The sequence below is a fragment of the Oncorhynchus keta genome, chromosome 28 (assembly GCF_023373465.1).
Source record: "Oncorhynchus keta strain PuntledgeMale-10-30-2019 chromosome 28, Oket_V2, whole genome shotgun sequence".
NCBI lineage: Eukaryota > Metazoa > Chordata > Actinopteri > Salmoniformes > Salmonidae > Oncorhynchus > Oncorhynchus keta.
The window spans coordinates 49,197,235-49,222,584 of NC_068448.1; the positions used below are offsets into that span (position 1 = coordinate 49,197,235).

General features: G+C 40.7%; 1 protein-coding gene across 2 annotated transcripts in view; it reads right to left on the reverse strand.

The window, feature by feature from the left end:
• Positions 1-454: 454 nt before the first annotated feature.
• LOC118361537 (receptor-type tyrosine-protein phosphatase N2-like) overlaps positions 455-25,350 on the reverse strand; it is a 263,321-nt gene continuing 238,425 nt past the window's right edge. For both annotated transcript variants that reach the window (XM_035741548.2, XM_035741546.2), the window contains 7 exons: positions 19,674-19,751; positions 15,655-15,774; positions 15,234-15,400; positions 12,473-12,526; positions 10,832-10,896; positions 6,521-6,594; positions 455-4,093 (listed from right to left, as the gene is read on the reverse strand). In XM_035741548.2, coding sequence (XP_035597441.1) covers positions 4,022-4,093; positions 6,521-6,594; positions 10,832-10,896; positions 12,473-12,526; positions 15,234-15,400; positions 15,655-15,774; positions 19,674-19,751 — 630 coding nt within the window. In that variant the 3' untranslated portion in view covers positions 455-4,021. The remainder of the gene's footprint in view (positions 4,094-6,520; positions 6,595-10,831; positions 10,897-12,472; positions 12,527-15,233; positions 15,401-15,654; positions 15,775-19,673; positions 19,752-25,350) is intronic.

Consider the following 25,350-nt stretch of genomic DNA (forward strand, 5'->3'; position numbering starts at 1 on the left):
GGCGCAGTGCATTCTGACCTGATTGCCAGGTGTACAGTGTTCCTCCGACACATTGGTGCGGCTGGCTTCTGGGTTGGATGTGCATTATGTCAAGAAGCATGGCTCTCGACCTTTGCCTCTCCCGAGTCCGTACGGGAGTTGCAGCAATGAGACAAGACTGTAACTACCAATTGGATACCACGAAATTGGGGAGAAAAAAACGGGTAAAAAAGAAATGAAGACAATCTGACAGCTGCCCAGAAATTTCTCTCCTGGTATTACCCTCTAATGTAAATCACTGGGCTGATTATCTGTTTCATCGCCTGCCCTGTCTCTCAACTGACAAAAGGCGGTGAGCCAATCATTTCATCTGTCCAGGCATGGAGTTCTAAAAAATATCACTGCTTTCTTCACGTGGGTTAAGCCTATTGAAGACCTTCAGGTGGATGCGTTGCAAAATAAAACTGCAGGAGAATTCATCTGCGTGTGGGTATCCCATCTTTATTTCAGGCATGGCATTCAGTCAATGATCACCCTCTGGTAAAAGAGGCTGGCTTTTATTCAGCTGATCAAATACCATTGGTGCTTCTTACTTTGAATGTTTTCTAAAGAGCTACAGTAGTGGACCAATTGACAGACAAATGTCTGGTCAACCGTTCTATGGTTTATTATCAATCTGATAGAATTTTTTTCTCCACACAAAATATATTGTTTTCATTAACAAGTTCAGTAAAACATTTTAAGAGCACAACACGCTTCCATTAATTGATATTCTATACATGGACTTCACCTGTACACATGAGTCACAATATTCTGTCGATTGAGAGGACAAAACAAACATATTAACAATGCCAATATAATTCAGGTTAATCATATCACATCATATTGTTAATATCTATATTGCTCACTCTACACTGAGCGTACAAAACATTAAGAACACCTGCTCTTTTCATGACATAGACTAACCAGGTGAAAGATAAGATCTCTTATTTATGTCACTTGTTGAATCCACCTCAATCAGTGTAGATGAAGGGGAGGAGACAGCTTAGTTAACGAAGGATTTTTACGCCTTGAGATAATTGAGACATGGATTGTGTATGTTTGTCATTCCGAGGGTAACTTGGCAAAACAACTCAATATTAGGAAGGTCTTCTTAATGTTTTGTACACTTGTGTTTATAATCATTACATTTCAGTGATTTTAAATATTAACGGTATTAAATTAATATACAAAACAATGTACATAACAAACAAAAGCAGTCTGCACAAGAGGACAACTAGATTAAATCAGATCAAGCACTAACCAGCGATTGCAGACACCCACATAGCGGATGTTTTGACTGTGTCGGAGGTTGAATTGCCTTAGAGCCGTGAAATCGGTGTGCAGATGCTCTTAGTCATTGTCATGAAGCCACACCCGCCCCAATCGTGTTATAAGTTCACAACGATACATTGTAGGCTATATAGAAATAATGATGATCGAATTGAAAAATCATTCAACAAAATAACATCTCACATTCAAGGGTTCGACCTGCATGGCTGCATGGGATTTCTGTTCATGCGACTGCGCAGCCAATGGCATTGTCCACTTTAGGTATAATGCCGGGAGCTGCTTGTGGATTTGACAGCTCTTAACGCAGTTCCACCTCCGACACAGTCAAAACAACTGCTATGTGGATATTGGCTAAAGCGTATCTGACTAAATCGAGCCTCACATACAGGCCCTGTTTAAACACTTCCTTCCTACTTCAAGTTATCACAGATATGAATCGGTTGGATTGGGGGAAAGCAATAGGGTGGTGGTACAGCCAGAAGAGGACTGGCCACTCCTCGGAGCCTGGTTCCTTTAGGTTTCTTCCTAGGTTCGTTCCTTTCTAGGGAGTTCTTCGAGGGGTGGGTACACTACCGGTCCAAAGTTTTAGAACACCTACTCTTTCAAGGGTTTTTCTTTCTTTTTTCTATTTTCTACATTGTAGAATAATAGTGAAGACGTCAAAACTATGAAATAACACACATGGAATCATGTAGTAACCAAAAAAAAGTGTTAAACAAATCAAAATATATTTTATATTCTTCAAATAGCCACTCTTTGCATTGATGACAGCTTTGCACACTCTTGGCATTCTCTCAATCAGCTTCATGAGGTAGTCAGCTGGAATGCATTTCAATTCAAAGTTAATAGGTGGAATTTCATAATGCATTTGAGCCAATCAGTTGTGTTTTGACAAGGTAGGGGGGGTAGACAGAAGATAGCCCTATTTGGTAAAAGGCCAAGTCCATATTATGGCAAGAACAGCTCAAATAAGCAAAGAGAAACGACAGTCCATCATTACTTTAAGACATGAAGTTCAGTCAATCAGGAAAATTTCAAGAACTTTAAAGTTTCTTCAAGTGCAGTCACAAAAACCATCAAGCGCTACGATGAAACTGACTCTCATGAGGACTGCCACAGGAAAGGAAGACCCAGTTACCTCTGTTGCAGAGGATACGTTCATTAGAGTTTACTATCCACAGAAATTGCAGCTCAAATAAATGCTTTACAGAGTTCATGTAACAGACACATCTCAAAATCAACTGTTCAGAGGAGACTGAGTGAATCAGGCCTTCATGGTCGAATCGCTGCAAAGAAACCACTACTAAAGAACACCAATAATAAGAAGAGACTAGCTTGGGCCAAGAAACACATGCAATGAACATTAGACCGGTGGAAATTTATCCTTTTGTCTGAAGTCCAAATTATAGATATTTGATTACAACTGCCGTGTCTTTGTGAGACGCGGTGTGGTGAACGGATTATCTCCACATGTGTAGTTCCCACTGAGAAGGTGTTATGGTGTCGGGGTGCTTTGCTGGTGACACTGTCTGTGATTTATTTAGAATTCAAGGCACTCTTAACCGGCATGGCTACCACAGCATTCTGCAGCGATACGCCATCCCATCTGGTTTGGGCTTATGGGACTATAATTTGTTTTTCAAAAGGATAATGACCGAACATACCTCCAGGCCGTGTTAGGGCTATTTGACCAAGAAGGAGAGTGACGGAGTGCTGCATCAGTTGACCTGTCCTCCACAATCACCCGACTTCAACCAAATTGAGATGATTTGGGAAAAGTCGGAGTGCAGAGTGAAGGAAAAGCAGCCAACAAGTGTTCAGCATGTGTGGGAACTCCTTCAAGACTGTTAGAGAAGCATTCCAGGTGAAGCAGGTTGAGAGAATGACAAGTGTGCAAAGCTGTCATCGAGGCAAAGGCTGGCTACTTTGAAGAATGTCAAATATAAAATATATTTAGATTTGTTTAACACTTTTTTTGGTTACTACATGGTTCCATATGTGTTATTCTACAATTGTACAATGTAGAAAATAGTAAAAATAAAGAAAAACCCCTTGAATGAGTAGGTGTTCTAAAACGTTTGACCGGTGGTGTATATCACTTACAGATTCTCAAGGAAGGAAGGATACTTTTCGAATGTATTTGAACAGGGCCATAGAATGTGGTTCAGAACTTTAATAGTAAAGATCACTTCGACATTGTTCTCTGAAGCATCTTCTCTATATACAGGACACAGATGTTCAGGCCTTGAATACAATATCATATTCTTCACACATCAATAACCAATTATCTGATTCTTAGTATAATAGATTATTCAGATCACAAAGAGAGAGAGAGAGAGAGAGAACACACATGACTTTGTCTAGCTATCTGTAAGTGGCACTGGAACACAACTGCAAAAAGAATACATCACACTTAAAGAAAGACCAGGTCGGTCAAGTATCTGGCACAACATTCATAAGTATACCAAGAGCGGGAATCAGAGGAGAGAGAAACAAGAGAAGATAGGTATGTATGTCCCAAATGGCACCACCTTATTCCCTACATAGTGTACCACTTTTGACCAGACCCTTATGGGCCCTGTTCAAAAGTAGCGCACTACGTAGGGAATAGGGTGCCATTTGGGACAAAAGCGAGATGACAGACTTGAGTGGGCAGAAAAACATGTGTTTAGACAGCGAGACGTGGCACGGTGTGGGGCGGCATCGAGTTTCACTGTGGAAGTGCTTTAAGGATGGCATTCACCTCCTCCGCTACGGCTGTCAGCGCAAGCTCAAACTGCTCCTGTGGAGAGAGAGAGAGTTGTTCAGTGGCTGGTTTATAACTACCTCTTGTCCGGTGTGTAAAGGTTTACGACTGTCAGTGAGTCATATCGTAGTGACACTTTGTCTAATGCCCCCCCCTTGTTGTGTTGTGGCTACAGAGAAAATGGAGGGAGCAGTTGTGCCCTTCTCCGAGCTCCCTCTCTTGAGTGTGTGAGGGAAGTCAGTGCCACTGTAGACCCAGCCAGAGATGTCTTTAAAAAAAGCTTCTAAAGGCCTAGATTCAATCACATCCATGCTAGCCGACACCCGCATAGCTGATGTTCTGGCAGCGGAACTGCGTCAGAGGTGTCAAATGCACAAGCGGCTCCCGGCGTTATACCTATCACTGGACGTTGCCATTGGACGCACCAAGTCACATGTCAAAATCACATGTAGCCATGTTGCAAGTTTGAACAATGGCATGTGTGATGTAATCTACACCTCGATTAGGCTGATATAAATGCTGATTATTTCATTTTTGTTATTTATTTGAGTATCATTATTTCTATATAGCCTACACTTTCCCGTTCGGAACTTACGTGTTTGGAACGGGTGTGGCTTCTAGACAATGACCACAAGAGCAGCTGCTCACCGATTTGACAGCTTCAGTGCAGTTACACCTCTGACATCTCCAAAACACCAGCTACACAGGTGTTGGCTAGCGCGGGTTAGCGCGGGTTAGCGCTTGAACTGTTTGAATCTAGGCCTAAGTCAACTCTTCTCTCAAGTGTGTGTTTGTGTGTGTGTGTGTGTGTGTGTGTTTGTGTGTGTGTGTTTGTGTGTGTGTGTGTTTGTGTGTGTGTGTTTGTGTGTGACTCACTCTGCTCCCTGAAGAGCACAACAGGGCCGGTCGATTTTCACCCTGAAGACCTACTGTTTCACATTCCACACCTCAACTCTCATTCAGCCTGCAGGCGCTAAAATAAACTTACTGAAGAGAGGTGGGCGTTCACAAGAATCCGGCTTCAGAATTGTCAACACAAAACATGCCACATTTTCGCCTCGGGTAAAATAAAATCTATACTGAGGAGTTCTTTACAACAAGTAATGTCGACAGTTTTTTGTTGCTCAGGTTGTTCCTATTTTTATATGTTTTTATACAGGACCTTTAATAGCTTTAAGGTGCATTATGGTGGCCTAGGAAGAGGGTTTTACATTTCCACCACCAGAGGGAGTCAAACCTCTGTCTTCACCACACAGTTACAGGATGCTTGCTTGAGCATAGAGTAAGTATTGTCTATTGGTATGACAAAAAGTGTAACACTGTAATATCTACATGTAAGACCAGAACAGCTAATGTTGTATATTTTGTACAGCTAAAAGCTGTCCTAAATCCTACAATCTCCAATTTATGCTCTTCATGAAGCAGTGAGGCACCACATCAATAATATTGCTAGTTCTCTGATGTAATTTAATTTGCCCTTAGATGTTTTAGTAAAAGACTTTAAACATTTATTTTTGGCAAAATGAAAACTTCCCTAACAAGCTCCAATCAGAGACCTGAGTCACTGGTAAATGGGATTCAGCGAAAGCTGGATTAAATCAATCTAATTTACATAAATAAAACATTCAGGAAGTATCCAGTCTTTTAGTAAACAACTTTCACAAATGTCATATGTCCTAATTTCGCACTGAGTTTGCCTTAATTGATATTCCGGAGCTCAATGCGTCTGTCTTAAAAGACACAAAAAGCTTTCGCTGCCCATCATAATAATTCAGTGTTCATAAATGAGAGACTATTGTCTGTATAAATACAGAAATTCTCCAGAGAACCCACTTGATTGTAATGAGACGTTTCAAACCTCCCTCGCTAAAATGAGTTAAATTATTTGAGTTAAGAACAGGGGAATTGGAGTTAAGAGGCTTCTCTAAATTCCAGAGGCAAACAAGAATTACATGAGTTTAGTAAGTTGCAAAAGGCCAACCACTTACATCTGCTTGGAGATCTTAAACTCTAAGGGCTCAGGGCTGGTTTCCCAGACAGAAATTAAGCCTAGCCCTGGACTAAATAGCCCTTTCAATGGAGATTCTCCATTGAGCATGCTTTTTAATCCAGAACTAGGCATTTATATATGTCAGGGAAACCAGCCCTCGGTGTTTGTGGACATAAACCTCCTCGTTTGTGATTTGGAATATGAACTGACTGAGTATAATTCAAAATAGCTCCTCCAGTAAAGAAATGGTTTTGATCATTTCAAGCAACCTATGAAATCGCTTGATCATTTCGAGCAACCTATGAAATCGCTTGATCATTTCGAGCAACCTATGAAATCGCTTGATCATTTCATTTCCCGTAAGGCTCATGTCATTATGCGCTTACCCGTGAACTAGATGCACCTCTGTGTGAATGACATGAACCACCCCCCACTCCCCCCTCCTTTCTCCCGCTCAGAGCTAGGGACCTTACCTTTGTCTGGACCATGCCGGCTCTTTGGTCTCTCAAGTGCTCCAGGGTAGCGGCAATATCAATCTCTTTAGCACCTGCAACAGACCGCAAATTGGACTGAGTTCAAAGCAGCAGATTAATCCAGCTCACATCTGTCAATCTCCTTTCTACCGGCTCCCTTTGGAACGGCACAGTGATTGAAAATTATTACATTCATCCCTCGAAAGACTTGGCCAGGAGCCACTGACTGTTTTCACTAGAATAATGTATGCATGGAGATATTTCTGGAGCAGGGAACCTTGTACAATGAATGATGCAATCAAAGAAACTGAGCACCGCTTAAATTGGAACCATGCATTGTAGTAGCAGCACTACACTATGCCCAACTGTGATTCAAGTTTTCAGAAGCTTAAATTCTGATATATCTTAGAGAATCAGATTTCAGAATGATGTGTGCAAAATCAAGCCAATTTACTGTACTAATTTACTGGTATGATTTTGAAAAAAAAAGAAACAAATTCTGGATGTGATGCAGTTCACCTTCCATGTGCATTTAATTACGTTGTGTCATTTTAAAACTCAGCAAGTTATGTGAGCTACGGGATGTTATCTCTGAGTAACAAACTTAGTGGTAGCAACTAGCAGTGAACACTGGTTTGAAAATCTCCTTTCACCTTTAAGCTCGAATGACTTCAACAACCAGACTGTTGTTGGAGTTTCTAATAAATGGCGAGTTGGAGGGGCTCATTTGAGATTTAATCCCCCTAAAATAAATAGAGAGAGGGAGAGAAATCCTCAAGCCCTTAGAGACTTTTTGAAAAAGGGGGAGAGAGGGGAGGGAGGAAAGGGACCGGTTAAGGCAGCTGGACTCCAAGCTCAAAGTGCTCCAATACTTTCATGTTTCAGAAGTGTTGGATTCTCAAGTTTAGGAGGGGAGAATCTCCTCAAACAAGAAAAAAAGGCTTTGGAGTGAAATTCTCATTCTTGTGTACAATTCACACTCTGGAGTAAAGAAGAAGACGAAGAAGAGGGGGAGGAAGAAGAAGGAGAATGTGAGATTTTTATGTCTGGGCCTCTGGGCTTTTCATTCTGTTTGGATACACAAGGCCTCACACTCCTCAAGAGCAGATGAGGCTCACACCAAACAAAGATGGAAAGGCCACTCATACTCTGGGTTGCTCATTGCTCAACATAACAAAAACCTGTGGGTCTGGCCCCAGCCAGTGTTTTCCCACACGTACATAGAGTAGCCAGCCAAATAGAAAAGTAGCCAACCAGGCACCCCCAGGCTGGGAGGGTCCGGGTGGGGAATTTATTTCTCTCCAGAAGTGTAGCTCTATTTTGATGGCCTCTGGTACATTATAATGCCTTGATGCCTTGTTTTGGATATCGTCTACAGTAGGTCTAGGCTTATATGATCAGGACCATTTTCTAAGTAAGAGAACATTAAAACCATTTTTAAACCTGTCTTCTTTAAAGTGTTATTTACAGTTTTACTGCAAGATACGAATTGTCACAAATGATGTACTTTATTAAACAGAAAAATGAAGTAAATAACCAAAATTATTTTGGAAAATGTATTAAAGGTTACATTGAAAAAATAAAAGGGCTATATCAGGGTCAAGTATTATAACTTTCAGATTTGACATAGCCTATTTTTGTTTTTACAATTATCATTAGGTAGGGACCTATAAAATCTGTTTAATGTTATGCCCGAATACGTTTTGTTCTTTCCCAAATTCTGTTTTCTCCGTTGAGTTTTTCCAGGTTTCCATTTTTCCCTGTTTTTTAAATTCAGGTTTTCGGTCTCAAAATCACATTTGTACATAGAAAAACCACAAAACTGGATGTTCTAAGTCCACAGCAATGCTTAAACCACATATTGAGCTCTGGAACATTTTTGAGAAATGTAGATTTTTGGGTGTAAGTTAAAAACCTTTAATTCAGGTGTGCACCTAGCAAGAGGCTGTTGTTTAGCAGTGTTTTCTTGTGCACATGTGATGGTAGAGTTTGCAAAACAAATACCCACAGTAATGATGAAAATAATCAGGATATCATTCTGCCAGGTACATTTCACTGATAAAGTTTTTGGGAAAGCCTATCAATCTACCAGAATACTGTTTCGTTAGCATAATCGTTAACGGCTACACAAAGTGATAAACACACACACACACACACACACACACACACACACACACACACACACACACACACACACACACACACACACACACACACACACACACACACACACACACACACACACACACACACACACACACACACACACACACACGGGGCATTACCATTGCCTCTTCAGAAAGTTGCAGGAAACATGAATCACTGATGCATTCTGTTCATGTCTTATGATAAACTAGGGCTAATTAATTAATTTTCTAATTAATTGATTCCCTACTAAGGTCAATACATTTTTGAATATTGTTGCATTCCATTTTAATGCCTGGATTCCGTGAGGGCACTTATTATCATATTCGAACCAAAACGAGGCTCTCCACTATGTATTGTTCCTTCAGTGATGATTCCCCATCTTCAACTAATGTTTTCATAATTGATCTGCAGATAATCGCCAGAAAGCCTAGGTCTACCAGTAGCCTATGCAAATTAGGGAGCCAAATGAATGGCTCTCTCACCGATGCGATTCGGTAGGCAACACTGACTGACGAGATGAGAGTCACTCAATTAGCGTCACTGTCGGGCAAGCCCCTACATCCTAGGAAATCCTTTGGTTTATTTGTCCCGACGCGATAACATGGACATATAACAACGTTGCATGATTTATGAATGGCAAAGGGATATAGGAGATCGGACTAGTGAGTTTGAACTTTGAAATGAAAAGTTAGCCTACTTAATATGATGTGTAGAAGGTAACTGACTGTTTAGTCGACGGCCGCCACTAATGGAACACACTGCATCCCGAGTCCCAGTCCAAACCCATAGCACAAACCTCTAGCCCAGGACCCAGACCAGGGATGTGTGTGACAGCCTGAGAAAGACCTCCATCAAGCAGAACCATATTACCCTGACTCTGCCCTTTGATGTCTCATTAAGACCAAAGTTACCGAGCAGGGTGCCAAAGACAAGGAGCAGGGGAAAGGGGAGGACAGGGTCTGAGCCAGATGTACAGATGACCTGTCCTGATAGGGGTGGGGAGGCAGGGGGCTTCTATGTCACAGCCTCCAGTATTTATGCTGCAGTAGTTTATGTGTCGGAGGGCTCGGGTCAGTTTGTTATATCTGGAGTACTTCTCCTGTCCTATTCGGTGTCCGGTGTGAATTTAAGTGTGCTCTCTCTAATTCTCTCTTTCTCTCATTCTTTCTCTCTCTCGGAGTACCTGAGCCCTAGCACCATGCCTCAGGACTACCTGACATGATGACTCAGTCCACCTGGCCGTGCTGCTGCTCCAGTTTCAACTGTTCTGCCTTATTATTATTGGACCATGCTGGTCATTTATGAACATTTGAACATCTTGGCCATGTTCTGTTATAATCTCCACCCGGCACAGCCAGAAGAGGACCGGCCACCCCACATAGCCTGGTTCCTCTCTAGGTTTCTTCCTACGTTTTGGTCTTTCTAGGGAGTTTTTCCTAGCCACCGTGCTTCTACACCTGCATTGCTTGCTGTTTGGGGTTTTAGGCTGGGTTTCTGTACAGCAATTTGAGATATCAGTTGATGTACGAAGGGCTATATAAATACATTTGATTTTATTTGATTTTGATTCTATTGTATACGTTTCCTGAGTTATTTCCGAATATGCAATACCGAGCCTTGTGTAGTATACTGTATGCGCTTAACGTTCTGAAAACATATTCAAAGGCGGTTGTGTGAGTTCATGTCGATTAGTATACCAATATTTGCATCTTGTGAAAAACCAAATTATGATGGAATATATACATTATAATTTAAATAAATTAACTTGCCCTTCGCAGGGAAATGAATTTGACATTGATGATGTCAGTTGAAAAAAATGTACCTTTTTAAAATGAAATTACAAAAAAAATACATATGTGAATGTTATTAGTATCAATGCTATTTCTCACCCTCTCTCTCTCTCTCTCTCCGTCTCATCCTCTCTCTCTCTCTGTTTCTCTCTCCCTCACCCCCTCCCTCCCACCCTCCCTCTCTCTACATCACTCTCTCTCTCTCTCCTTCCTTCTGAAGAGCCCTCCCAGAGTAACAGCAGAGGCCTACTCAGTTACCCTCCAATGCATCCCAAGACCTTTGGCTGAAAATGGAGGCTTTCTGTCGTTGCCATGGTAACGTCATCACACAAGCAGAAAAGAGTGCGAGACGGAGAGGCCCATCGACTCCTACCTTTAGCCATCCTATTGAGGACCATGTCAATCAGGATGTACGTTCCGCTTCGGCCAGCCCCGTCACTGCAAAGCAACCAGAGAGGAGAAGACACTCATTAGTGGGCCAGAAAAAGAACACAAGGCAGCTTTGCTCAATACCACAGTTAGTGTCTGCCTCTTACGTGAAAACAAATAGGCCTAGCTCATTTAGATGTTCTTGCATTATAGCTGTAAATCCTGAGGAAAATACAAATGATAAGAAGAGCGTTAACCGAGCATTTAAAAAGTAAAATATATTATTGTATAAGCACACACAAGTAATAGCAGGTATTTTTTATAAGATGTTAAATGAAAGATAATAGGACATTAATAAAAGCTTTGAATAACCCTTGAGTACAAAGCTGTTATCAACACACAAATATTTGTGCAAAATTAGAATGAGATTTTTTTTAAACGTTTTTAAAAGAACGTCTGTGGGTGTACACACGCATGTGTGGTCCAAATACTTCAGGGTACTGATTTGGAACTGATGTTATAAGGGACAAAAGCTTTTAAAAGCAGCAGCGTGAGCCTGCAGCAGGCAGGCACCTCAGGAGCAGAGGGGAGGTGAAGAGGCCAGAGGCCATTAGCAGAGCAGCTTTGGAGATCCTGCTTTTCCATTCCACCAGCGATAGCTGCATGAAAAGCCTCTCTTTGAGTCCGCCGGGCATTCAATCTGTCTGCATGTTAATTGCAAACAAGGCGTGCACCATCTCTCCAATAAAGGCAAAGCCAATAAAACAGGAGAGAGAGCGAGCAGCGTGAGGCGTGAGGAGCGCCACTGTTTCATTAATCCACTGCTTCTCATCTAGACACTAGAGACCTCTATGGCCAGACAGACAAATGGACGGACGGACAGACAGATGCTCTCCATGCATGACTGAACACTACTCACTATTAAAAATACGGAGGTAAATACCTGCCATATTAAATAACGAGTGGAACTTCACTAACTAAAAAGAAAAAAAAAATTACAATATGATTTCCATAAGGACACATTTGTATGGTCAGTGATTATGATCAGAAAAAATATATATCCATCATTTAGGTACTGTAAGTGTGACTAAAGGCCGTCCGCATGCTTCCCAGCCTAAACAGTTCGGTAGAGTTCGTGCATATATTATGATGACATTTCGTAAAGTTTTTGTTCGTTTTGGACTATGGTGAGTTTTTTTCGGCTGTTTCGACACAACATTTCTTCTGGAGGCAAGCCGAAGTTCAGAGCTAAAGTCTACGCCTCTTTGTCAGTCATTGGTCAACAGTAGCGATTCTTCAATAAAGTCTTTGTTGTCATTGAACAAGAGATGACTCGTTTTCATGCACATTGTTTCATTAAAAAAGACAGCACCAAACATCAAAATGAATCATCTTTGATTATTTTGAGGATGACTACGCCGTCTCAAAATGGACAAACTGTACATTTTTTCCAAACAAAGGTCTTTAAGGGAGTATGCGAGCAGCCTCGTTAGGTTCGCTTAGCCGACTTCGGAGAGCCACCAGTCGAACTGAAGCATGCTGACACCTTGAACTGTGTCTTCCTTCTCAGTCTGTCATGTATTGTTACTGACACCTACACAGCCTGTGCATCGTTACAAGGTTATAATTATTGTAGTATACTTGCCTGCAGTGGACAATTATTGGACAAGACCGACCCCGGTAGCACTTGTTAACCTTTCTGTAATAAAAGAAGCATCTGCTTTAATATCACACTCCACGACAATAGGGGTAAAAACATGAAGCACTTTAAAATGTATCAATGTGGGCAAAACATCTGCTCAACTTTGTACACTATAACATTGGATAAAAGTCATATAGCATATTATGTAGCATCAATTTAAATATGTGGATGACTCGCAAAAAAAAAAAAGGGTCACATACTGTGTAGGCTGCTTACTGTATTTCACTGAACTGGACAAATTCAGTTTATACGTTTAGAGGCAGCTGTTCTTCTCAGATCATTTTGCTTATGCATTCTGTACTTTATATACAAAAAAAAAAAAAATTAAATAAAATGTCCGTAATGCTTAAACCTTTGGAGTCCCGTTGTCAATCCTCCCCCCCAAAAATGTCAAGTTCATGTTGAACAACGAGAATGAATGAAGCACCATTTTAAAACCCCATATTGTGACATGTATTTTACTGCCATGATGGATCCGGTGGCGAGATATCGTGATCTGCGACGCATTAACCTTGCCCAATTATGAACGCTACACACCACAGGCACACAGTGGGGGCCAACAAGCCGTCTACACCAAGACGTTGCCATGGAAACTATCGACTACATTGGTCTATATCAGAGGTGATTTAGACAAAAGTTCCAAAAGAATACATCTGAACATTTTTCTTTAACCCTACACAGTACTATTATTTGCCCTCGTATCATTCAATATACAGTCACTAGTGACACACTAGCACTGTATCTATGCCATTTCACATGTCATCTTCGTGAGCTAACATTTATAAACAAACCATATTCCAAATAATTCCAGATTTTAAAAGGAACATCTAAATGAATGAGAAATACACATTTTTTAAATGAGACGAGGAAAGATTTGTTTGCGAGAGAAAAAATGTGAAACAAAGTAGGGTGAAAAGGAAATGCATTTTTACAGGTAATTCATCAAATGAACCCGGCATTTTGAGTAGTTTGAGTGATCTGAGTAGGTGGGAGTTATCGTGCAAACCTAAAGGGGAAGGAAATTGAGGGGAGGAGTGGAAAGAGAGATTGTGTGCACAGGCTTGGCTGAAGAGACACAGTTTCCAATGATCACTTTTGTGACTATGCAACTGGACTCATATTACTAGCTGCAACATCACAAAAATGACACTGGCAACCGCTAATTTCATAGTTGGCCAAAACCGCTACATGACTGGCGTATTGAGTGTCACATGTGGGATCTGAGCCTCAGACTCCCACCCAGGAAACCAACATCTTAACCATTAGACCTAGTGGAATTTCCCTCGGTGGCTGAGGAGGACACTGATTTTGAAGTAGTATGCAGGAAAACCTCATCATGAGAGCGTGAGTCCGACTCACGTCAGCTACATGAGGCTGTAGTGTTCTGTAGTGAGAGAGCTGGATATTAAATAACCTCTAGTGTGACTGCAATTACCCTTTTGCATGGTGAGCTCTCTCTAACCTGCAGAACTTCTACAATTAGAGGGCTTGCAACATACTGGTCTAAATTGTGACATATTCTCATTTGGAGTGGGATTTCCCATTCCTTTCAGGCTGTTTCCCTGGGGGTCTCTTCTGTCAGTGCACATCAGATGAAGAACAGGGAGGAAAGGTTAGGCAGTCATTGGCTTTCCCTTCGATTCACCCAGGTTTTTTAGCTTGACATGTCCCATTTAATTGGCTGTTTGAATGAAGTTTTTTTTCAAGCCATGCCATGCGGACGGTTCATTTGCTGCCTTGCATGAGCAGGGGAGAAATAGCCCTACGATCAATTAAGTGTTGCTCGATCACACCGACAGTGTCATTGTATTTTGTTACACCAGAAGTACACTCAACTCCAATGAAACACTGTGTTTGCCTTGCAGCATTGCATTGCAGAGGCAGTTGCAGTATATTTTGTGTGTGGTGCATACGTTGGATTTATCGAACGTATGCATCAAACCGTATGCGTAGACGGCTTGACTGCAGCGGTAGCAGAAGGCGAATGTTGAACTTTTGTTGCCCACCTATCCAGATGATGCTGCGTACCATTTTGAGCAATGACACTGTTGGTGTGATCGAGGCGTTATACAAACCCATTCTCTACAGGAGTTAAAGGGAACAGAGCAGCAGAGAGAACAGGTAGGCAGGTGAAAGGATGGCAGCAAAAAAAGGAGAGTTATCGCAAGCTAATACTTAAAGGGATATTTCTGGATTTTGGCAATGAGGCCCTTTTCTTCCCAAGAATCAGATGAACTCAAAGATTAAAAAAAGTGTTGTCTCTGTGTGCAGTTTGAAGAAAGTTTCTAACTAGCGCATTTGCTAACTAGCGCCAGCGCAATGACTGGAAGTCTATCGTATCTGCTAGCTTGGTAGCAGATACCATAGACTTCCAGTCATTGCGCTAACACTAGCTAGCATTGGCTCGCGAAACTACTTCCTTCATACTGGGCGCAGAGATATAAAAATTATATCCATGAGTTCATCTGACTCTGGGGAGTAGATAAATGGCCTCATTGCCAAAATCCAGAAGTATCCGTTTAAGGTTACAAAATTCTGGTAACTTTACCAAACTTCCTAGGTTTTCCAGGAATATGCAGGAATTCCGGAATCCTCCAACTTGGATTTCTGGAAATCCTGGGAATTTTGGGAAAGTTACCAGAATTTTTGCAGTCCTAGGTCAAAGAGGACATAGAATGACGATCAGACGGAGACGGTGGCTTACCTACGGAAGTCCAGCAGTGTCCTGGCTGAGTCAGGGATGCTGTGGTCCACCCAGGAAAGGAAGTGGAACTGCGTGACAGTGCGTGTCTCGTTGGTCTGCAAGTTCTTCAGGTAGAAACTCCTGACCAGGAAGTCCTCACACCAGATGTGTTCTGACACCAGGTTCACCTGCAGACACAAGAGATGGGAGTGAGAATCATAGAAATTAAATCACTAGAACGGGCTTAGAACCTCTGGCCAGCATCACCACTTATAGTATATCAATTACTCTACATTAACTATTCCTGAGTGATACCCCTGGACCAAATCAACTACAAGCAGATATGTGGAAGGACAGTAGTGTTACCAAATTAATGAAAATAAAGATGAATAATATATTAAACAAATAAAGAACACATCCTAAACAAAGATAATTGCTTTACCTCATAAACATGGTAGACATTGGAGCCCTCGTCTGGCCAGTACTGTTGACACTGTTTCACTCCATTTTCAGACAAGGGCGTTAGCATGACGATGACCACACAGCCACTCTCCCACACCATCTGAAGACACAAGAGAACATAGGAGGGCTCCAATCTAGTCATATTAACAAAGACAGGGCACTCATACAGTAGATGTTAATATAATATGAATAAATACAGAAGGAGTTAAAAGAGTAGGAGTTAATACAGTGAGAGTTAATACAGTAGGAGTTAATGCAGTATGAGTAAATACAGTATGAGTTAATACAGTATGAGTTAATACAGTGAGAGTTAATACAGTGAGAGTTAATACAGTAGGAGTTAATACAGTAGGAGTTAATGCAGTATGAGTTAATACAGTAGGAGTTAATGCAGTAGGCGTTAATGCAGTAGGAGTTAATGCATTATGAGTTAATGCAGTAGGAGTTAATACAGTGAGAGTTAATACAGTATGAGTTAATGTAGTATGAGTTAATACATTAGGAATTAATGCAGTAAGAGATTATACAGTAGGAGTTAATGCAGTATGAGTTAATGCAGTAGGAATTAATGCAGTAGTAGTTAATGCAGTAAGAGTTAATACAGTAGGAGTTAATTCAGTAGGAGTTAATACAGCAACACAGAAAGGTCCCACAGGACCTTTGGCAGCACATTAAGAGATGTATAATGATGTGTTGTGATTAATTGATGTTCCTACATCTCTATTTTCTCCTGCTTTCAACGAGCAAAGTCAATTTTAGCCATTCAGCAACATAGATACATTATTATACACCGTACAGGATTGTGTGACCGATCGTTATTGGTCTGTACCGCCACCAACGTGTGATCAGTTGAGCTGTACAACTACTGTATTGTAGATCAGATGACGTCACACAGTGCCTCCCGTGTGCCCCTGGCTCTCTCCGCCATCTGAGCTAGCTCAACTGATCCGCTCCATTTCATCTGATTATCTTATCAAAATCTAATGGTCCTTGGACGATAGAAAGGCCCAGCGCGGCCATTAGGAAAATAAGGAAGAAACACTGGTTTTATGGGAGCAATAAAAACACAATGGTCCTGCCTATAAACTAATGGCATACCTCTGTGATTCAGCCCAGCGGTGTCATTACAAGCCAACTGTGCCCACGTCTAGCCACGTTGGTTATCAGTACGTACCAAAGAAGAGGTGTCAAATGAAATAATCCTGTTTTTACTAATTTACAAATACTGCCAGAAAGAATAAACAAATAAGCTCAATGTAGACTTTTTATTTAATTCACTTCTGAAGTAATTTAGTCACTAGACATCCCCTCTCCATTATTGAGCACACAAGCAGAGAATAAAACGAGAGAACGAAGTCAAGGTCCCTGTTTGGGAGCTCTTTGAAAATTCATGGTGATTGGCTTATTTCCTGAACTCTAAAGAGAGAGAGCGAGAGCGAGCAGAGGGGGCGAGGCCCTGGTGGAGCTGAGGTAATGGCTGAGGACAGAGGGAGGAAAGAAATGTGGAAGGCTGGGTATACGGAGGGATGGAAGGAGGGAGGGGAGGATTAGAGAGAGACTTTCCGAGTACTGCAGGAGCCCACTGCGGATTAGACAGACCAATTTGCATATTTTTCTGTTAGTTTATTTGTAAAGAGTTTTTAAGTGCATTCAAGTCCAATGTAACTATATTTAAAGTTGAAAGAAGCATTACTTATTGCTATCCTTTCAAGGCCATCACTCTGGACATACTTTTGTTTTAATTGTCGATTATTTTTAAGTTGAGATAAGATAGTTTTAGAGTCAACTAAGACACATATTCAGCTGTAAATTGTTCATTTTCATTTTGATAATGGATAAGTTGTTTACTCACTTTATGAAATGACAACAAAGAAAACAAACAAGCAATCAAACTTTTTTATTATTAGGCGTTTACAAATGTTCCATTAAAGAGAAGTGACAGCACATTAATAAAAGACAGTAACAATCATCTCTTATGAAACTGACTCGTCAAAAACGAAAAACATTCCTTCTGTGTGGCACGACAGGTATACAGACTCCATGACGAAATGTACAGTGCATTCGGAAAGTATTCAGACCCCTTCACTTTTTCCACATTTTGTTACCTTACAGCCTTCTTCTAAAATTGATTAAATTACTTTTTTCCTCATCAATCTACACACAATACCCATAACTGCAAAACAAAAACAGGTTTTTAGAAATGTTTGCAAATGCATTAAAAATAGAAAACAGATATACCGTATTTACATAAGTATTTAGACACTTTGCTATGAGACTCGAAATTGAGCACAGGTGAATCAATTCAATTGTTCATTCTTGAGATGATTAAACAACTTGATTGCAGATTAATTGGACATAGTCCGTAGTCTGGCTTTTTTATGGCGGTTTTGGAGCAGTGGCTTCTTCCTTGCTGAGCTGCCTTTCAGGTTATGTCGATATAGGACTCGTTTTACTGTGGATATAGATACTTTTGGACCCGTTTCCTCCAGCATCGTCACAAGGTCCTTTGCTGTTGGTCTGGGATTGATTTGCACTTTTCGCATCAAAGTACGTTCATCTCTAGGAGACAGAACACGTCTCCTTCCTGAGCGGTATGACGGCTGCGTGGTCCCATGGTGTTTATACTTGCGTACTATTGCTTGTACAGATGGACGTGGTACCTTCAGGCATTTGGAAATTGCTCCCAAGGATGAACCAGACTTGTGGAGGTCTACATTTTTTTTTCTGAGGTCTTGGCTGATTTATTTTGATTTTCCCATGAAGTCAAGCAAAAAGGCACTGATTGTGAAGGTAGGCCTTGAAATACATCCACAGGTACACCTCCAATTGACTCAAATTATTTCAATTAGCCTATCAGAAGCTTCTTGAGCCATGACATAATTTTCTGGAATTTTCCAAGCTCTGTAAAGGTACAGTCAACTTAGTGTATGTAAACTTCTGACCCACTGGAATTGTGATACAATGAATTATAATTTAAATAATCAGTCTGTAAACCATTTTTTGAAAAATTACTTGTGTCATGCACAAAGTAGCTGTCCTAACCGACTTGCCAAAACTATAGTTTGTTAACAAGAAATTTGTGGAGTGGTTGAAAAACAAGTTTTCTTAATGACTCCAACCTAAGTGTATGTAAACTTCTGACTTCAACTGTATCTACCGTAATTGCATCTTCAGTTCAATATGGGGTGTAAAGGTGCCAGCTGGTCTGTGTCTGCGTCTCCAATGGCACCCTATTCCCTACATAGTGCAGTACTTTTGGCGACGGACCATAGGGCTATGATCAAAGAAAATGTACTATGAAGGGAATAGGGTGCCATTTGGGATGCATCCTGTGGACGTCTCTGGTCCATGCTAACATGTTACATACGCAGCAATGCCACAGCTGATACATTAACTTGACTGTATGGGAGTGATGATCCTCCCTAATGACTTGGGTGCTTTCACACTAATGCATATTAACACCATTTGGCAACCCGGCATACGCTGGGTTGGGTTTCTGTACAGCACTTTGAGATATCAGCTGATGTACGAAGGGCTATATAAATAAATTTGATTTGATTTGATTTTGTCTGAGGCAGCAAAGCATTGCCGGGTTGCCAGGTCTAAATGGCAAGCTGGAAAATCGCCCTTGTAGTCATATTCACAGTGGTGAAAGCTACTGTTATGTATCATAATGCAACAAACTTTGTTACACGAGGGCAATCAGAATAATTTACAGCAAAAGAAAACAATCCTGCAGTAATCCTACATTTCATAGTTTCATTTTCTTGGCGGAAAAGAGCACAGATCTGCGCAAAAAATACTTCATTATAATCTTGTTAAATGATCTCCTCTTATAATACACACATAGTTGAAGAAAATGTTTCCAATGTAATCATGCTACCAGTTTCTAATGAAGTTCACTGTGTTTTTTTATATATATATATATTTTTTTACAAATGTCGCCCACACTCTCACAAACAAATACTGATCGTTTGTTCATGATTGGTTGTGCTTTACCTGCCAGAAGTCAGACACGGTGGAGGGTAGAGGGCCTTGTGAAGCGATGTACATGGGGTTCCTCGGGTCATGGTCCATCTTGAAGAAGAGGGGAAGGAGAAGAGTTTATTATTATTATAAATTGTATAAAAGGGACAAGAACATACGGCCTGGTTGCGTCCCAAATAGCACCCTATTCCCTATATAGTGCACTACTTTTGACCAGAGCACATGGGGCAAATAGGGTGCCATTTGGGATACAACCCGTGTCTTCAGTTAGAGCATCAAGACAGAGTAAAAGCATTTCCATTCATCTATCGGTAGTGCTCCCGCCTTTTCTCCTCGATGGCTGTCCAGGTTTTCCTGCTCACTTCTTCACTCAAGCCATCCACTCCTCTCTCTCCTTCCTCTCTTACTTCCCCCCTCTTTATCCTCCAGGCATGGTTATTCTTTAATGCTTCTGATTAAAGGAAGCTCATGTGTAAAGGAAATGACATCGCCTCTCCAACATATTATTGATGATAGTCAGAGAATGTCACTGAGGCCTTTAGAAGAGGGGATAGGGGTGTCTCCGAGGGTTGGGCTAGTGTTTGTGTGTTCTGTATGTGTGTGAGTGTGTGTCCATGTGTGCGCACCCGTGTGTGTTGAGCGTTGGCATGCAGAACCCAGCGATACAGAGGGCTGAGGAAAGGATAAAAGCAGATCTGCAATTTCCCCTGAAGCTTTATTTTTTATTAAAGACAAGGGGCTTGATACCAGCTCTACATCCAGCTCCACAGAACAAGACCCTGGCTTTCCCTCTCTGTCTATTCATATTAGTCTGAGAAAGGCAATGAACAAAGGGGAACAAATATCCAGGCAAATCACTCAAGATGAACTTCGAAATTGGACATCTGTCCATGTCCCGAGGACGTCGGGAAATACCTTCAAAACCGGCCACAAGGGGCTATTACTATCAAACAGGCCTTGGTTTTGCTAGGGCGATGTGGATGGGGGTGGCGGATTGGCGTTAACCCATAGTGCTGAGCGATTAATGTTTTTTGAGGGCGGTTCGGTTTTTCAATTTTTAAAAAACAGTTAATGCATTATGAAATAATGACATTACAATGATTTTTAGAGCTTTTTAATGGAAATTCCAAAGCCAACAATAGGGAACATTCTATGAAATAATATAATATTTCAGTTGGGAATATTACTTTGGATTTATTTGATGACTTTATTATTTTTCATTCGTTAATGTCTTAAAGTCAGGATCTCATCTCACTCAGGCAGATGCAGTCAGCCAGCCAAACCATCTAATGTTATCTATGTGCTCCCCATACTGTACTGTCTTTAGTCATCCTACTGCCTAAGTATGCTGCAGAGCTGTCTGACAAACTAATGTGACTAGTTCTTCAAGGTAGATAAGGCGAACTGTCTCTGTCCCGCTCGTCGTTGTGTTGCGTACATTCCTCGCTCATGCGGTCTATGCAGTCTGTGTGTATCTAACATAACGTAACAGGCGTAAAAGTGCATCTGTCCAGAGATCTGTATATAATGATGAGATGCTCATGTCTCTGTGCTAACAATGGGAGTCGTTGTCCCAAAGGCAGGAAAGCAGGCAACAAGCTTAGGTCCAAAATAAGCCCATAGAAACACATTGGGTTTATTTTGGACAGATTTTGGCAAGAGTGAAATCTTGTGCTTTGCCTCTTCCTCCCTGATCCGTCTCTATCCAAGATTGAAAATACAGGATTATGGTTACCTATGTTGAATATTTGCTAATGAAAACTACAACTCGGCCCAGCATCCCACATAGTTCTTGACTTTATTTATCTCTGAAAATATTTGACTTCACTCTAGAGTAATGGCGCATTGAGCTAAAAATGGAATTGAACCGACGTCGGTCAATTAGTTGTTTAATAACCGATAACCCCCGAAATGACAGTTAATCACTCAGCACTATAATTCCATGATTCCGGATACGAAGGTCGCGTGTTCAATCCCAGTGGTAGACTTTTTTTTGCCCTATCCAAAACCTTAACTTTTGGAGAAACAAAACAATGCTGAGCAGGAGGAGTCAACCCAGGGTGTCAAAACACTTCAAAATTTGATGTTTGGATCAACTACGAAATTTGACACTTGGAGAAACTTAAAACAGTGAGATCTTTTTGTAAATATCAGATATTGCAAGCCAAATTGCAAATGAAATATTATTTGAAAGGAGAAGCAGAATAGAAAAGACATAAGTAAACCATTTGGAATTCAGCCATTTTGTTACACTCAGACAAAGCCATTTTTTTCCTTACGGAAGAGATGTAGAAATTTAGTGTAATGAAGGGGTGCAACAGAATTTGTATTCTCCAAATAAACGCAAGTTGACGTTTATTGTCATGAGTCTTGTCCTGGAGGCAGAACTGACCGATTTCCCTTAGATAGCCTGAATGCAAAGTAAAAAATTGGCTATAGTGTAAAATTGATAGATGTTTTACTTTTTTTAGGGTTAGGCATTAGGGTTAGCAGTGTGGTTAACGTTAGGTTTAAAATCTGATTTTATGACTTAGTGGCTGTGCCAGCTAGCGACCACTCTGCAGAGCTGCCTCCAGAACAAGATTCATGACAAAAAACACTAACCTGCCAAATAAACACTGGAGTTAAAATCTGAGCTAACTAGCTCAGAGTTGGTTTATCGCTAGCACTTCACTTTATTGGGTCCCATTTTGTAATGCGCAAAAAAACAAACAGTTTTTACTGTATATATTTCCAATTTGTAAGTTGCTCTGGATAAGAGCGTCTGCTAAATAAATGACTTAAATGTAAATGTTAAATGCAAAGTCCAGTTCTGTTTTCCGTAAAAAGAATCATAGCCTTTTTATGTTCTCTCCAGTGTTTTTATACTGCAAAGGTTCATAATACAACACATCCATGCAATAGTCTTGCATTGCAATTTGAGATAAGCATCTGTCTCGTAATAGGGGGAGAAGAAGACAGGGATGAAACCTTTGTGTTGCCCAGAGATCAGTCCTGAATCTCCAACGGATGACACTCCAGTGAGTGACATCCACATCCATTACTATGGAAATGGATGCAATCGTGCAGCACAACCCTTATTGTTACAGGGAGCCATTTCGGGCTGGAGCAATTACAGAGAGGTGCACTACTTTTAACCAGGGTCCATAGGAGCTCTGGTCAAAAGTAGTAAACTATATAAGGAATAGGGTGTCATTTTGGGATGCAACCAGATAATAATACCAGGATGTGCTAAAAGACACCGTAGATTGCCTTGTCTTTAATGGCCGTCTTCTCTTCCTTTTATGAACTTCTTTCTTGAGGAGATATCAGAGTGGTTTTATTAGCACCGACCAGGGGAGATGATTATAGAGGTTGAACTAAATCCCAATAACCTTTAGTACAGATGTGCAGCATGAGATATAGAAGAGTATAGCTGCACAAACTCAACACACTTCCATAATATAAAGCTAGCTAACATAGTCCACCAAAGCACGCCTGGCTTTACACATATATTTATAAAACCACCTGGAATTCCCGTTGCCTCACCATGTTATTTAAAATGGCATTTCTGGAGAAGAGCTAAAGAAATGAATGCACTTTTCCACTCTATTAGGTAGCAGCGCTTTGTTAGCATCACACTCTCTCCTGCCTAGTTGAAATTCTGCAGATGCCTTTTTTTATCCTGACAGAAATGAAAGACTCGATGCTAAAAGCTAGAGCTCCAGCTCCCTGTTAGGCAATCTCAAGGACACAGACATACAGTAGCTACGTGCAGCCTGACATCACCGTATGAATACTAAAAGTAGGACATGAAAAGGTGGCCTCCGTATTTCAGCTTCCCTCCTGCTCTCCTCTCTCTGTTGGGTGGGGAAAGACCTTGGAAAACCAGAATCTTTACCAAATAAAAGCTTTCGTTTAAGGTTTGAGGAAAATATCATTGCAATTAACATCTTGCAATTCAATGCCTTGCTAACACATCTTCAATCTTACTGACTTTCCTTACAAGTAAGTCTGATTGAAAAAAATCTAACAGAATATCAAAATCTAAGCCAAGTATGACTGAGACCATGATTGAAACCAAGGGCTACGTCCAACATGGCACAGTATTCCTTTGCTGTGCACGACTTTTGACCTACTTTTGACCTGAAAATGCCCTACGTTGTTGTTGTGTGTCACCCCTCCCTGACTGTGGGGGTAGAGAAGACGTCCTTCTTACCACCCACTTACTACTTGAACTCCACATTTCAAGAAAAAGATGACAAATGATTGACTTTTTCTCTTGGGATAATAAGGAGGAGGAGGGCGCATTGACAGACGTAATTATGGCAGTTTCACAGGGCTCAGCCAGGGGTCCCGTTGTGGTATAATTACCATGCTTTCATCCGTACCGCACTGGATCACTGATTACTGTCTACTCTGCTCTGCACCACCCTTACAAAAAAAGTGTAAAAAAAAAAATGTATGAACACACAAATATCTATTTTTACACGTGTCAGACGTGGTTTCCTGACACTTGCACACTTTCACATGGATGTTTCACATTTTCATTTGTGGTTTTCTAAATTATTACATTTAAGTTTCACATGTGCTTTTGTAACCAGTGGGATTAGAAGCCAGGTCTCCCACAGGCAAAGACAATGTCTTGACCATTAGACTGAGGGCCTACACTGAGGTTGAGTTCCAACATATATTTATTATCAATTTCTCTCAATCTCATAATATTGACTGTTCAGTTTAAAATAGGGCTTTCAAATGTTTAAAAATGTAATTTCATTGATTGCAGGATTTGTTTTGATTAATCATGATTAATCATGATTAATCGCGAAATCAGAATCTGCTCAAATTGAGCTGTAATTTACTTAAAATAAAAAGCATTACAAGAATATTGATGTCTTGATTTTGTTCAAAGTAACTGTTCGCAAAGTCAGGTAAATTGATAAATCACACATTCTTTAAAGGGATTTTGGCAATGAGGCCCTTTATCTACATCCCCAGAGTCAGATGAACTTGTGGATACCATTTTATGTCTCTGCGTGCAGTTTGAAGGAAGATGATAACCAGCACTAGCGCAATCGCTAAATAGCATTAGCGCAACAACTGGAAGTATAGAGGGTATTTAGTTAGCAATGCTCATGGAACTACCTCTAACTTACTTCATGCAGGACACAGAGACGAACAAATGGTATCCAAAAGTTCATCTGACTATGGGGTAGATAAAGCGCCTCTGCCAAAATATCCCTTTAACCTCAATGTCAACTTGTTTTGACATCACATTGTTGTTTTTACCTGTATAGGTTATGTATTTTGGATGTTTTCAATGTATTTTGAATGCTATAAGATAATGTGATTAATCCCAATTTAAAAAGATTAACGTAAACTCGTACATAGCCTTGGTCCGTACAATTGCCCTTATTTTAGTGCCCCAAAAACGTAATACTTCCAGATCAACTGTAATGTCAATACCATTGTAAAGCACAATTTCTCCCCTTTCCAACAGAATCAATTACATGACCTAAACGCTGCCATTTTCTGCATAATTCAAGCAGGCAATGAGCCCCGTCGGGTCTTTTTAAAAATGGCGAAACTAATGCGTGATAGTGAGAAGGAGAGATGTGTGGGAAAATAGCTTTTTTTTCACTTGATCTGTCCAACTTATCACCTTCTCGCCTCTAAAATGTAAATAAAACACTAAAAAGAGTTTATATAA